Source organism: Stegodyphus dumicola, chromosome X1, assembly GCF_044657685.1.
Source record: "Stegodyphus dumicola isolate Sdum_Otavi_A_Nest chromosome X1, ASM4465768v1".
NCBI classification, from domain to species: domain Eukaryota; kingdom Metazoa; phylum Arthropoda; class Arachnida; order Araneae; family Eresidae; genus Stegodyphus; species Stegodyphus dumicola.
The window spans coordinates 98,330,220-98,346,763 of record NC_140780.1 but is presented as its reverse complement, the minus strand read 5'-3'; the positions used below and the strand labels follow the sequence as shown (position 1 = coordinate 98,346,763).

Here is a 16,544-nt window from a genome sequence, read left to right as displayed (position 1 = left end):
TCCACACCGTACTCTGACTGAGTCCCAGTTCATCAGCAATTAATCTAGTACTAAGACGACGGTTATTGCTTAAAAGTTTCTGCACTCTCTCCACATTTTGATCTGTTTGGCTTGATGATGGCCTCCCAGAGCAGTCATCATCTTCAACATTCCCACGGCCATCTTTGAAATTTTGTGCCACATGAAAACCATTGCACGGGACATAGCTTCTTCCTTAAAGGCCTCTTTAATCATACCGAGAGTCTTCGTGGCCGTTTTGTTCAGTCACACGCAAAACTTAATCGCATAACGTTGCTTCAAGTGCTGCTCCATTTTCGCCTCTCCCACTTTTCGACCGAGGTCAATGACATGCGCTCACACTGCAAGCGATGCACGCTCTCCAGTGTTCCGGAGCCAACTGCCGCCAGTGTCAGTTCTTTTCCTGATATCCCCCACTACTTTGCCCACCCGCCGGAACCGGTCTGCACACGCTCCCCTACTCAGAAATGAATCAGTCTTGAAACTTCTGATTCACACCCTGGATATAAATCTAATATATATCCTAAGTTGCGCTTCGAGACATGAGAAATGCAATGTGAATTTCGTCAAATGGCTCAGTTGAACAAGAGATACAAGATTGTCCCCCCGTTGTTTTATTACAGTGCAAGAAGCATACATACATTTATGCTGTTTCTTTATTATTTAATTTCTTTAGATATAAGGCAGGGCTCTAACATTTGGTGGCAACAATTTGAAAAGTGTGCGAAGTGATACGCTTTTTATAGCAAGGAGGTTAGAATAGAAGGAGGGAGGTTTCGCAGTTTCCTCCACTATTGGGAAATGAAACCCTACCTAACAAGCAGCGTTCATGTTTGTAATTTCAAAACATTGCATTACGGCAGTGAAACGTAAATGTTCCATGAATTCCTAGGCTGTTCCATGAATGCATTTTCCAGTAAAAGTATGATAAGTTTATAATGAAATGCTTTGCTGTTGTTAAATTCTGTTTTAAAGATGATATCCATAATTTACTATGTACAGAAAATTGTTAAGAAATAGTTTTAAATCTCAATGCATGTGTATAACATTAAAGCTTTAAAACTTTAAGCGTTAACTTAAAAATGATGTTTCTGCATATTTCAAGGATTTGTTTAAGTTTTATTAACAACCTGTTGGGTGTACTTTCCAAGTTCCAATTTATTCAAGATTCATTTTTGATGTTTCCATTTGAAAAAAACGTTTTCAAGATTCAATTTATTACTTCATTTCAGAAGTGAGTTCAATTAGTTACTTCATTTCAGAAGAATTCTAAAGCAATTGCGCAAGTAGTAGTAACTTGTTTTCGCACTAAATGAATTTAAGATCATACAATAAATTATATATATATATGCACACACATTATATTATTTTTATTAATTTGTATTTAATTTTTATATTATTTATATGGTGATTTATTTTCAAAGGAAGAATATTTAGAAGGTTGTTTTCAAATTGAAAATAAATGAATGAATAAGTCTTATGTGGGGTAAGAATCAAGTAGAAATGTTTTTACCCTAAAAATATAATACCTGTATGTTGTTTTTAGCTTATCTATGCAAATGTTCAACATCCTTTTCTTCTTTGAAATGGAAAAAGATTTTTAGTAAAACTAACTTAAATACAAAGTTTTGATGCTTATGTAATTATATATTTGCATGCAAATTCTCAGAATGGAATCAGCTTTCAAATTTGAAATTTTATATTTTATTCAAGTTAGCTGAGCCTAGACTAAATTAATTATGAATAGTGACTAATGCAAAGATCACTTGTCGTACTTCCTTTTTTACAAGGTATATGTAAAATTTCCTACTGAATTCAAAAATATGTATTTGGTAGCATACTGTTGCTGTGGCAGTGCTATTTAACGCACCAAATTTGAATTATACCCTATTTTATGAGTTATTGTTTAACCCTCTGAGTGCCCTGGGTTTTTGGATCTGTCATGAAGAGCCTTTATTAGCTAAATATATATGTTTACCTATTTTAGTCTCTATTTTCATAAACTTACATTCATCAAGATGGCATTTATATTATTAATGAAAGTAAAAAAGCAAAATATCTTAAATTATAAGCTAATATATAACAAATGACAAAAAATCTCATGACTGGATAAAAGCGGTCATGGCGCTTAGAGGGTTAATGAATTGCTCATAAGAATGAACCTTAAAAATTATCCAAAGAAAAGCTGTTAGGAACATTTGCACTTGTTCAATAAGAGAAAAAAAATTATTGAAAATGTATGTCCATAACTAAGCATTTTTCTCATTGGATCACCTTCACAGGAGGCTTGCAACAAATATCTCTTACAAGAGAAATGGCCAAAATTTCTATTTTGTCAGGATATGAAAATTGCATGGGGAAATCAGCAATTCTGAAAATGCCCTTAATTCAATATTCCCCCCCCCTGAATAATAATTTCATGACGTCTCTTTTGACTTCTTAATCCAAGCGAAATAATATTTTACATGTATAAAGTGAAATAATATTTTACATGTAACTGTATAAAACTCACAAATGAAAACTGTTATTCATATTTCTGATGAAGACATTCAAAAAAGGTCAATTACAGTTTATTTAGATAAGGCTTTTTGTCTTTATATTGTATCTAAAAGAAAGTCTGATAATGTTATTTCAAGTTTTAACATGCATGCAAGTGTTTTAAGACATATACCATTGTCTCTCTTTATCACTTCATTTATAAACATCTGCTCTTCTAAATTAATTCAAATAAAAATGTCGTCATTATTAAATGATATGCAATCGTATAAACATGGCTACTAATAAAGTTCATTTACAAAACTGTTATTTTGTACAAATTCCAACAAGGAAGAAATGCTACAGAAGCCTTTCGAAATTTAGCAACACTTTTTGGTGGAAATGCTGTTTCAGGTGAAACATGCTGGAAACTGTTCGAAAATTTGAAGTAAGTGATTTCGAACTTTATGACAAGCAGCTATCTTTGATCTATGACGATAATTTTCGAGATCATGATAGAGCAAGCTCTTTTTCTGACACCATCATAAATTGCAGAAAAGCTTAATTCATCTCAAAAAACTATTTCTCACCATATTCAGAAACTGGTTTGTCTATAAATATTCCAGATGGGGGCCTCAGGAGTTAAGTGAGAAAAATTGGCATGAACGAGTCATTATGTGCATATCTCTGCTTGCTCGAAACAACAGTGAACCCTTTTTAGACTGGATGATAACTAGGGATGAAAAGGGGTTTACCAACAAAAACATTCTTAAGAAAGGGAGTATATTACGAGCCTGACAATCTGCCACATCCACCTTCAAACCGAATGTAGGCCTGAATAAGGTAATGCTGCATATCTGGCGAGACATGCAAGGAACAATACATTACGAACTTTGAAAGCTAAAGAAAAGCTCCTTTTTTAGAGATACTGTTAGCAAATGGAGGATTTAAAAAAAGCAGGGACACACATCCTACTGCATCATGATAATGCCAGATAGCATGCTGCTTTGGTGACTCCTCAGAAAATTGCAGAGCTAGGCTGGGAAATTATGGTCAAGAAAGCAGATATCAGGGCACTGAAGGCCATGTCTTAGTTAGGGCTGTTGTACCACTGAGTTTAGTTTAGGCTGTGAAATTCTGCCACATCCTCCATATTCCCCAGACCTAGCACCTTCCAATTATCACTTTTTCTTACATAATTTGTTGAAGGGCAAAAAATTCAAAACTGAAACAGATGTCAACCAACTTAATGTTTCTTATTGAGGTAGCATATTACAAAATGATGCTCACCTATTTTGAAACTGAAATTTCCAAAACTCAAAATTTTCAATAAGCTGATCTCTCAAATAATTTTCTTTACCTTCTTGATATGTCAAAACCAAATTATATCCACATGTGATCAGAGTGCCTTTTGAGAAATTTTGAAACATGAAATCTTGGAGAAATTGTATGCTTTCTGTTGATGATTCAAAAGTGTACCAAAAAAAATTCATTCTTCAGTTGTTGAGAATTTTTTTTCTTTTTGGAATAAACCGAAAATGGGCTGTTTCCCATTCTGCACTTTTATCCTTTGTTTTAAAGCATTTAATACACTAATTGCCAAACTTTTTATCTCCACCACTGCTATGTTAAATAATCCAGAAATATTGTAAGTAAAACTTGATTTTTAAATATCCTTTAAATCTGTTGTACAGAAGGTTTTTGGATATTAATAAGAATGTTAGTGTTAAATACACTCTTAGTTTAAAAAGCATTTATAATCATTCAAGCAACATAACATTTTTCTCTTGGGTTAAAATTTATTTTAAATGTGCAAGATCAGTCTCTTGACTAAACTTTGATATATCTAACTATGTAATTTATTCAAAATATTTCAGTCATGTTTTCTAACAATGCTTTTTGTTTTGATGTAACAGACATGTCTAATTAGTTCATCAAAAGTTTGTTTAGGAGGTACAATTCAATCAAGAATTTACATATTTTATAAGTCTGAAAACTGGTTGCTAAAATAGTAGGTAACTGCATTAAAACTGTTGATATATGTATGTATATATTATATATCTATTTTTATTTAATTATATTAAATATATTTCGATGTTATATATATAGGTTGATAGATAGATAAGTAAAGAAAGACTTAACACATTTTTATGCTTTCACTTTAGTTGTTTTTAGGATTTATTCCATGACTAATACTTTGGAAATAGTAATTAACTTTCATTAACTTTTATTTGCGGAAAAAGCAATTAGGTTTTAAGTGTACTTCTAGCCTAAAAAGCAAGCAGTGGTTCTTTAGAAAATGAGGATTTTGAAAACAAGCCTTTTAGCATTTTTATGCTTTTTTGTAGTTTTATTGTAAAATTGATGCGATTTTTATCTAGTTTTATTTTTATAAAGTAATGTTTTTTTCTTTTTGTGTTTTTGAATTTTTTTTTTTTTTTTTTTTTTTTTTTTTTTTTTTTTTTAAGATCTGAATTTTCATTGGGTTTATATTCTTGACTGAGAATTGGAAGTAGATTTTTTTCTTTGTTCAGTCAAATGGTCAAAAAGGACGAAACGTGTTCAGAACTCCTTATTTATTCTTGTTTAATGTTTTAATTTATTACCACCTAATGAGTCTAATTGAAATTTTCAGCTATGAATCATTAATTTACAGTTTATCATTAGTATTTTTTTAAAAAATCATTCCTTATTTTTAAGATTATTTTAAAGATAAGATTGTCTTTTTATTTGCGGAAAAATGTTTTGCTAATTTTTTCGATTATAATCATTTTTTTCACATTCCAGGATATAGTTTTTTTCTTGTAAATTTTATTTTATAATATATATATATATATATATATATATACATAATTACAAAACAATTCCTTTGAAAATAATAACATTCCTAGTATTTTCATGTATTAAGCTGCAGAAAAAATTATCATTAATGACACAAAGCATATTTAGAACTAATATTTCACAAAGGCCAAAAATTGAAATTCATAATTAATAAATTTCAAAAAATTCATGAACAAAACAGAAGAGGAATTCGATAAACTTCAATGCTACTTTGTTAGGGGGAAGAACATTGAAATCAATTAGATTCTCTCATTTTTGTAGAAAATAATTCAATTGATTTCAATGTTCCCCGATGAAGTAGCATTGTAGTTGATCAAATTCCTCTTCTCCTTTTGTTCATTTTTCTTTAAATTTCATTAAATTTTTTAAATAAGGTTCTCCTTGTTTAAAGTGTTTTGATTTTAACATTTTAAAATTCTTTGTTGCATTTATTTGAAATTTATTAATTATGAATTTCAATATTTGGTCTTTGTGAAATATTAGTTCTAAATTTCTTGCTTTATGTCTTTATATATATATACATTCTACTAAATTTATATTAGGAGATAATATAATCAATATTTCTTTAGTAAATAATATTGTGTTTACTTGCATATTTCTGCTTTTCATGTAATTTCTGACTCAGTATTTTCAGCATGATTCTGATTTAGGCTAACACTTAAAATGTATGCACAGATAGAAAAATGTTTTGTGTAATTGAAACAAATTTTGTGCTATGTTTATTTTTTAAGCCACCTCTTCAGAAATAGTATACACACATTTTCCCCTTCAATTTTCAAGCAATGAAATTAGTAGGAAAAAAGGGAGAATAAGCAAGTAAATATGGTGTATAGGATTTAAATTCAGCTGGAGGGCAAAATAAAATGTTCCGATATATTATTTGATTATTTGTCATTAATTTTATTTATCTTTTTTCATGTGTTTGCTATCTGTAAACTGAAAATAATTAATTTTCAGATGGTATATACATATATGTGGGTATTTGTCATGTGGCCTTTTGTCAAGCCACTGTTGTAATCAGCAGTCTTCTAATTGCTGTATTTTCAATATGTGCATAAGTTTATTCTCAAAATCTTTTACAATAATTGTCTCTCAGCAGCACGTTCATTCTAACTGCTTGAAATGGTTAATTTGAGAAATTTTTATGAAGAAAAGCCACTTTTGTAGCTTTTATAAAAATATATTGACAAAAATCTTGAAATGCTGAGTTGCAGTTCTTATTACAAAAATATATTAATTGTAGCTTGAAAAAGCTTCATCCTGAAATTATGAATTTATATGAAATTTAATTTAATTTATTGAAGAAAGAGAAGAGTCCTTCTGAAAGCAACACTGAAAGAACTTTTACATTTTTATCTAATTAATAAGTATATGTACTGCCTGTTGAGCGTATAAAATATGTCTCTCCTTCGAAAACCTCTCTGGTAGGTACTTTTTTGTTAGCAGTCATTTGTAAAGCTAGCAACAATTTGTCATGGCTTTTATTTCGGATAATTCTTATTCTGATCCATACCATTTTTAATATTAGGTGTTATTAAAGAAAGCTGTGTGCAGTGTAGGTAAGTTATAAGGAAAAAGTGAAACATTGCTTTCTAAGTTGCTATAAATTATTCATCATTTGCTGCCCCAATTCACAGTGCTTGTTGGAGGAGCATTATTTAAGAATGGCAAGTTATATATTTGTGCATATTTTCTCAATATTTCATTAAAATTTTGTAAGCCTTAAGAAAGCAAGTATGTTTTAAGTATGTTCATTATTATAAGTCCAACTGTTTTCTGCTTACTTCTTTGCTCTCTTTATTTGTTATTGTAGAAGATGGAGAACTTAAGAGAACACTTCAGTCTTTAGCATGTGGCAAAGCCAGGGTGCTCTATAAAATGCCACGGGTATGTATTTTATATTTTAATGAATTTTTAATCACTTAAACTTTTTAATAAAACATCTTTTACTGAGAAATTTTGTAACAAGCAAAATACAAAATGGTACTCGGTACAGAGTGAAGTAAAAATGACAAGTGCTTTGCATTTTCTACATTTTAGGAAAAGAAAGTTTTAAGTGTAAAGTACTAAAGATGCATAGTGAAAAAAAGAAGGGGATAAAGCATTGATTTAGTTCTTAGTCACTGCAACAAATAGAAAATATTTAAAAACAAAAAAATTAGTTATTGATAGCAAAGTACACATGTTAAAAGTTCTGAGACCGTTTTCAAAACCAAGTTACAACTTAGTTAACAGTATAAAAAACTTGTATCTTTTAAAATACATTGCTATTGATCAAACTGCTTGCCTGTTGAGCCATGCTGTTAAATCAAATGTTCAATAATCCAATAATATTCATTCTTGTTTAAGTTCTGCTAGATAGAATAACCATGTTATTTGCTTTAAAAATGGATTGCTTTTTTAATTTATTTATTTATGTATTTTTACAAGTATAATATATCTGAATTGCTGTTGCTGTTATTTTTTACTATGCTTCGTTCAGCGAGACAGTTTCAGAATTGAGTTCATAAACACATTTCACATAAAATATTTCAACAAATCAACTTTATGAAATCCAAATTTGTTATATTATTTACATATATTAGTATTTTTCTTGTTTTAATGTGGATTAATATACTTTATCTAGTAATGTTTCTGCTGAACTGAAGTAATACAAACTGAAGTAAAATTGTAATATTTGCAGTGGAAAAGTTTTAGTGAGATATATTAATTCTATGTATGTATGGCTATAAAGCATTTTAATTTATGTGTATTTTAAATTTTAATTACTTAGGGTAAAGAAGTAGAAGATAAAGATGCCTTTGTTTACAATGCAGACTTTAGAAACAAGTATTTCAGAATTAAAATCAACCAGATTCAGATGAAAGAAACAGTATGTATGCTTTGTGTTCATGTTTTTCTACCATTTTCCATGTATTTTTATTTTAATGAAATGTTTCATATATAGGCTCATCTGTTAGTCTTTGTGGATGTTCTAATTATAGATGCAGAAAACTTAAAGGAGGGAAGCTTTCTTAATGTGCAGGCATAACATTTTATGTATGTACATGCTTGCAGATCACATTTTACTGATGAGGGCATTGTTGATTGTCCTCAGAGACAGATGAGGTTAGGCTGATGACTGCAGGAAATTGATTACAAAACTATATTTGCATAAAATACATAATTGCATGCACATTTCCTTTTGTAATATTATTCAAATATGTTTATATAGCAAAAATGTAAACAAAATTAGCTTATGAAATGAAGAAAAATATGATAACAAAATATTTTAGTTATTGCATAAGAAGACATTAAAATGTATCAGAATTGTTAACCAGTAATTATATATAAACTACTTTATACTACAAATATACAAACTACTTTACTGAAATGGTGGCATTAAATGTACAATTCATAATCAAAAATTTGTATTTAATGCACTAGCATCAAATATGCAAATAGACATTAAGTAACATAAAAACAATTTAAGGAAGGATGACAATGCAAATCGCAGACAAAAAAATGACTAGCAGACACCCACCCACCTGAAAACTTTAGAGGTTGAATATTTTGCTTGTTTCCACTTTCAGTCAGAGGGAAGGGAAAGGAACTAGCATTCAAATGATGAAGTTACTTTATTTCTTACAGAGGAACATACTGTCGTTTTATTAATAATGGTTATTAAAAGTTTTGGTTGGAAATACTATTTGAGTTTTGGTTTGAAGTGCTATTTGAATTTTGATTTGAAGTATTAGATAAGGGTTTTATTTCTTTTAAATTAAAAAGTGCACCACTAGCATTGTATAAATAGGAGATGAAAATCAATAATCAAAGATTGAGTTTATTTCCATATATACTTAACATATATTTCCTTGCATAAACTGAGAATTTATAGCAAAATGTTTACTACTGGACTTCTCAGTGAGTGCAAGAACTCAAAATTATTTATAAATAATTTCATGATAAAATCATTAGTTAAATCATTTTTAACTATTAAATTCCAATAATACATTAATCAAAATTTTCAATATTGATATTCAACTATGAATTTTCTCATGATTTTCAGAAGTTTGTCTGCCAGAAACAGGCCTGTTTAAATATCATCCTCCCCCATTTCACCACTGGTATCTTGTTCATTTCCCTCATATATAATATCATCAACTCCATCAATAGCACTCTTTGAACGGTGACATGATCATTTCTGGCTGAATGTCTGATAACACTTTTTGCGCCCTGTTCATGATCATTACAATATTAACATCTTTCAGACTGTCACCCTTTTAGATTACATTGGTATGTTAATATCACCCATTCCATCCTTTTTCTTCAAAGGTTTTCTTTTCAAAAGCTTATGAAATGAAACATCATTTGACTGCTGTAGATATGTAAGGCTGCTACAAATCACAGCCCGAAATGATTTCATTTTCTGAAAAAATGTTCCAAAGGCTATACTTTTCCCCCTCTCTCTTCTTTTTTTTTTTTTTTTTTTTTTTTTTTTTTTTTTTTTTTTTTAAGTCTGGAAATATTTTAGTGCATAGAAATGAGATTGCTTTACTTATAAAAGTAAGAGAACAACTGAGAAGAAAATTCTTTTGTGGTTGCTTGAGAATGGTTACATGAGAACCAAAGTAAAAATTGCCAAACTGTGCATATATCCAAAAGTTAAAAGAATTCAGAAACTGTTGGCATAAAAAGTACTTTTTTCATTCCATAATACTCTCACCCCCTACTACTCAAATAAATGAGAAATGATACTCATTTTCAACTCTTTAATTTATAAAACCAATTGTTCACACATTTGGTGATATATAGCTGGATTTATAAACCAATTTTAAATTCAGCTTCCATATGGATTTTCAGTTTTGTGTGAATTTTTGCATTAAAATCTTAGCTCTGTTATACCCAAATTAGCTTGCTTATTTCTGAAATGTATGGTAGTTTTATACATACTGTTACTTTTAAATATAAAACAGGGGGCTACCAAATTAAGACTTTTAGGAATTGTACATTTTAAAATTCATACTTTAAATATCTTTATAGTATCATTATTTTGCATAAATATCATTAATTTTTTTAAATGAAAGTTCATCTTGAAGAATTTCTATTTCAAAAACCAATACATGTTTTCTTGGATTCTTTTAAAGTTACATCATTTCAAAATATTACACTTGACATATTTCTAAAAAAGAAAAGAAAAAGTTATACTGAAAGTGAAATTTATGCATATGTGTAACAAATGTATTATCTATCCTTATCCATTCATTGTTTTGGTAAATAAAATTATTTCTTCTCATATATATATATATATATATATATGCATACATTATTTATTATATATATATGCATACATTATTTATTATTATATATATGCATACATTATTTATTGATTGATGGATTTATTACAGCAAGAAGAACAATCATCAACCCAAGAAAGGGTCTATCAGGATCGTCAGTATCAAATAGATGCTGCCATTGTGCGCATTATGAAAATGAGGAAATCATTATCACATAATTTGCTTATTTCAGAGTTATTTAATCAACTGAAGTTCCCGGTTAAAGTAAGCATAAATGTATATTCTTGTGCAATGAAATATTCTACATGTATAATAAAATTCCTAATTGTTAGAGGTTTTTATTTTATAAAGTTCTGTTCTTTCCAGTGAAAATAACCATAAATGTATTCTTATTTGTTGAAAAATTTAATCATATAACAAAATTGCTAACCATTAAAGGATATTTTATTAATTTCTTTGCTTTTGCATTGAAAACAAAGCATTCTGGTTATTAGTTCCAAATAATTTTTCTCTGGTTTCTCTCCTTCTGGGTCAATGGGTTGTAAAACTTTATTTCCTCATTTTCTTTCCTCATTCTGATCATATATCATAATGACATTTCCCTAAAGAATTTTTTTAATTCATTCCAAATAACTGTTAGAACTGATTTTTCTCCCTACATTTAAGGTTTATTATATTCAGTAAGCATAAAGAAGGAAATATTTATTGATACTTAAATATCAATAAATGTTTCCTTTAACTTAATTCTTAATACTTAAATGTAACTTTTCTCAGTCCTTATGTGTCATCTTACTTCAACCATGCCTTAGCTGTTCTCTTCTGTGAGGTTATTTAATACTCAAGTCTGCAGCTTTTGCTGCAGTTTGAGGCTGAACTCTTTCCTATTTGATGGAGTATCCCTCTTCTGTGTGTGTGACCATGCAAAAATTCTGATTGGTAGACTGACATATCCTGAAAGTAATATCTTTGTGATAACTAATAAAATAACAGATTTTATTTTGAAAGTACATTCTTTGAACTGTTATTTCATATTGGTATGCCATGACAAATGCAGTTAGTTTGCTGGAGCTCTTCATTGTCAGCAAAGTAATTTTCTACTCTAGAACTAGTTTAATTTTCTGAAAGCTATTTTAAACAATTGGAGAAATGAAAAAATAGATACAGGTGTGTACTTTTGCATCTCCTTTCAAGTTCTGAAACAGCCCTTTGGAAACAGTTTTATTGTGGAAAGTGCTTTGTTGACAATGAAAAATTCCAGAATACAGTAACTGCATTTCTGAATAGACTGGCAGCAGTGTATGTGAAGGACATTAAGGAACATGTCTCCTTGTATAGGTAAGTGCCTTAATAATATGGGTGTCTATGTATTAGCCCGCAGTATGCACTTTCAAAATAATAAGGTTTTCTTTAAATATAATCAATTTTTCTTTACACCCACATGCATATATTGTATATATGTATATGTTACCGTGAAAGACCGAAATCGGAGAATGTCAACATTCACCAAATACGTCGGTGAAAGATCGAATATTTCTTTACCTTCTTGTACATTCGGACCCTCACCGGTGTATGCCAATAATCACAGATATGCTCTGGTGTAGGTCGAAAAGAGAGGAATATACGTACACACTGCCATTCCAAAAGGAAGTGTTCCACAAATAAATGCAGTTGTAAAAGCAAGGGCCTCTTGTGCAATTCAAAGTGTCATAATAGTTTAAGTTGTTGCAATAAATAAGATTTTAATTACATAATTTGGTAAGTTTATAACTTCTATTATTTTCCTTTCTCATTTTGAATGCACTGTGTGTTTTAAGTTCTTATTCTGAGTCTCAAGTGCGTTTTTTTGCGAATGAATTACGGAGAAGGAAATGTAATATTCTTATATGGTCAACATTCACCATTAGTACATGGTGAATCTCGACATTCACCAGTGTAAGTAAGAAATAAGAGTATTTGGAAAATATTTCGGACATACACCAAGCGACTATGTAAATGTTGACAGTCACCGGTGAAAGTCGACATTCTCCAGATTTCGGTGTTTCACCGTAACATATATATAAACCAAATGGATTTTAATTTCTGGACATGCCTGTCAGGAAAATTATGTAAAATAGTATAATTTGCCTAGTAGTTTAATTATTAAAACTTTCAATAGAAATAAGTATAGATTTCACAAACTTAGTTTTATCCTGAGCATGTTTCTGATTTTTTGTGTTGTGTTTTTGGCTAGGCTGCAGATCTGAAAAAAAGAATTGAGAGTCTTATTGACAGAGACTATTTGGAGCGTGATGGAGATAATCCTAATCAGTATCATTATGTTGCATAAATATCATTGCATTTTTTAAACTGAAAGTTCAACTTGAAGAATTTCTATTTCAAAAACCAATATATGTTTTCTTGGATTCTTTTAAATTTACATTGTTTCAGCATATTATACTTGACGTATTTTTAAAAAAGAAAATGTTATACTGAAAGTGAAATTTTATGCATTTGTGTAACAACTGTATTATCTATCCTTATCCATTCATTGTTTTGTTGTTAAATAAAATTATTTGTTCATAGTTTTTTTTTTTTTTTTTTTTTTTTTTTTTTGTGTGTGTGTGTGTGTGTGTGTGTGTGTGTGTGTTTTTGTATTTTTGTTCAAAGTGCATTTTAAATTGGTACTACAGTACATTCTGAAATCCAGAATCATCAAGACTTTGGCAGTTCTAGGCTTTAAAAATTTCCAGATTTTTAAGTCATTTATTTCAATCAAGTGAGAAAATGTGTAGAAATTATAAAATTAAAAATATAAAATGGTTGTTAAATAATTAAACATGTATGACAGTAAGAAATCCAAAATCTATAAAAGAAAAAAGTCAATGTTAATGTTTAATATTTATTTTGCTTTACTAGACATTTCGTTTAGCTTAAATTGCTTAAACACTTTTGTTTTCTGCATTAATAATTACTCTTTAATTTTAATGAGATATAATTTCCTTTCCTTTCTTCACTATCAGTGGCAATATTTTCTGCATTTTTTGCCATTTGTTGATTCATGATTTCAACATTTTTGCAGCTTCATGTAAGTTTTATACTTCTTGATATTTTTCACATACTCCAGTAATCAGAAAATTTTATAATTCTTTGCCATTAAAGCCATTTGTTAATATTTTTAGCTTTATTTTATTTTGGTCCATTTTTTCAGTTTCAGGTATCACGATTTTAATTTACTGTTCCCTAATGCAAACATGTTTTTCTTTTAATCATAGTTCCCCTCCCCCCTTTTTTTTTTCTTTTTAAACTAAAGTAGATATTTATAATTTGAGATTTGTTGAGAGTTGAATGAGCATTTTTCCAATTTCCTCTAGAAATTCTGCATAAAAACTGTATTTGAATAACAACCTAGTGAAAATAAAATGTGACTCAAAGCCAGAATGGTAATATTTTCTGAAATTAAAACCATAGTACAGATTTTGCAGTTTATTCATTGATCAATAATTAAGGCATTGTCATCACAATGCAAGACTTCAATTATATTTTCCTCATTTAGCATTTCTCATTTGCAAGAATAATTTCTTATAGAGAACATCAGTATAATTAATTTTGAAGTATTGCTGTCAAAAATTTCAAAAACACTTGTCGTTCTTTACTTTTCTGATTTATAAATTTGTATGTTATCTTTTAGAAATTTCAAAAATATTAAAATGCCCATATGAATAATCTCACTTTCCTAGAGTTCAAAGTAATCAAAAAGCTTTTTCCTTGCTTAATGCCTAACATATCCTACATTTACTCCACGCATCTTCTAATTACTGAGAACAAAAATTACAACTATATGAAAATTTTGGAATATCAAGTGTTAAAAACTAAAAATATAAATGTAATAGTCCTTGTGTTTATTAGTATTAAACATGGATTATTAGTATTAAACATATTAGTTCCAGATGGATTGAAATATATAAGTAGCAGTAAATTACACATTTATTTCAAGATCAACAGAACAAAGTGGCATTCATAGTCATGTCTACATTAATGTAAATTTTTCAGGTATGTGCATGGATTAATGCCAGATGAAAGTGAAACGGGACAAGGAAAAATAGTCTCATAAAATGTGTTTTCAAGTGTAATATTTTCAAAATGTTGCTTATGCAATGCATTTTTCTGGAATACATTCATGATGTCACACGATGAATATGATAATATGTATTGTTAGGCACTTGTTGTCTCAAACTGGTTCGATTTTCATGTGTAAACATGCACTTGTTCTTATACAGAAATTCTTTTGCTATGTAATGATTAAGTATTCAGAAAATACATACACCATATATTTTGGCATATAGCATACACCTATAATTCCAAACTTCATTTTTAAATTTTTAGCCATCCTCACCATGTAACATGCACCCTTTTCTTTACGAAGAAATTTGAAAGATACATTTGCAATGGGCTCTTATCATTTCAAGTCATTCATTTTAAGATTTTTCCTGGGCTTTCGACTAATGGTATACTGAATTGACAAGCGATAATGGGAACAAGAGGGAGTAATAATTCTGCAAAGGGAGTGTGTTGTATTCAATGCAAGTGTTCACAAGAATGTTATTCTAGGGTTTTGAGAAAAGGGGGGCAGTCTTTTGAAGTGAACATGAAAGGCTTTACTAATTGCATTTGCTTTTAGTTGAAATACAGTTGATCTAATGTTCTTTTTAGTAGTAAATATGGCTCCTGCCAAATGAAAATGAATGTTGGTTTTGGATGCAAAGTCGTTTAATTTGTGAGAGAAAATGTAAATTGTGCTCTAGTAAGGATGTTTGCTTTTGATAAAAGTTTCATATATGAATGGAAGAAAAATGAAATTACAATAATTAATATGCAAAAGTTTGAATGTGCTTTGCGCAAAAGAGTAATGAAACGACCTATGTAGAAGAAAGTGTTGCAAACAGAGTCCTAGAAAATTGCCAGAGTAGATTAATTGTAATAAGAAACAATATATATTTGTCTTAAAGTGGGCAAAAAAAGTGCAAATGAATGTGAAAACTTTAAAACAACTTTGAATTGCTGTAGTCAGTTTATGGCATGGAATAATTAAGCTCCGCGATAAAAACAAAAGTTTAGCAAAAGCTTCCAAATGATTTCCAAATAAAACTGATAAGTTTCCAAGTATGTTATCGACCTATGAAGGCAAAAGAATTATTTACTATCACATATTGAAAATACGAATGAAACTTCAGTAATGTTTGATATGATAGGAAATAAAACAGTATATGTGAAAAGAAGGAAATGGTTCACATAAAATCAACCAGTTACTAAAATTTTACCTCACCATAGTGCTTTCCTGCTTAGCAGATGGTACAAAATTAAAACCCATGGTTATTTTGAAAAGAAAGACTGTGCAAAAATGTAATTTTTCCATGTTCGTGAAAAAGGCTGAATGGGTGAAAATGGTGTGAACTTGTGGATAAAAAAATGTTTGGCTTCTGCCAAACTTTATTCTCCCCCCCAGTTTTTCTCCATGTCAATAGGCAACTTGATGGATTTTTATGAGAACCGTCTGCATTCTTTATAATTGCATCGCTGGAAGTTTCCGTTTTTGTTCTGTCTAACTGTTTATCGGAGGCGCCATTGCTGAGTAAGCGATGATTATTATGTTTACAATAATTACCAGTTCACGGCATAACACTTTCAGTTTATTGATATTGCTTTGCATTTCCCGGTTTTTTCTTGCTTTTCATGAAGTTCCTTTTCAATGTGAAGCTTTCTCTACAAAAAGGTAAGCCTTTTTATCCTTTTCATATATTTTTTTAATGTGAACGAAATATGTGTATCAGTGAGATGTTAATATTGTTTTAATTGTTATTCATAACCAGGGGCATAGCCTGAATTTTCTTAAAGGCATGCTGCTGAACACCAAATGTTTCAAAAATTATATTAATAAATAAAAATTAGAATTACTTG

At 29.4% G+C, this 16,544-nt stretch overlaps 1 protein-coding gene across 2 annotated transcripts in view; it reads left to right on the top strand.

Moving 5' to 3' along the window:
* Positions 1 to 13,171, top strand: part of LOC118181390 (cullin-4A-like) — a 201,322-nt gene extending 188,151 nt beyond the window's left edge. For both annotated transcript variants that reach the window (XM_085807730.1, XM_085807729.1), the window contains 4 exons: positions 7,148 to 7,221; positions 8,108 to 8,206; positions 10,722 to 10,874; positions 12,841 to 13,171. In XM_085807730.1, coding sequence (XP_085663856.1) covers positions 7,148 to 7,221; positions 8,108 to 8,206; positions 10,722 to 10,874; positions 12,841 to 12,936 — 422 coding nt within the window. In that variant the 3' untranslated portion in view covers positions 12,937 to 13,171. The remainder of the gene's footprint in view (positions 1 to 7,147; positions 7,222 to 8,107; positions 8,207 to 10,721; positions 10,875 to 12,840) is intronic.
* Positions 13,172 to 16,544: the final 3,373 nt, after the last annotated feature.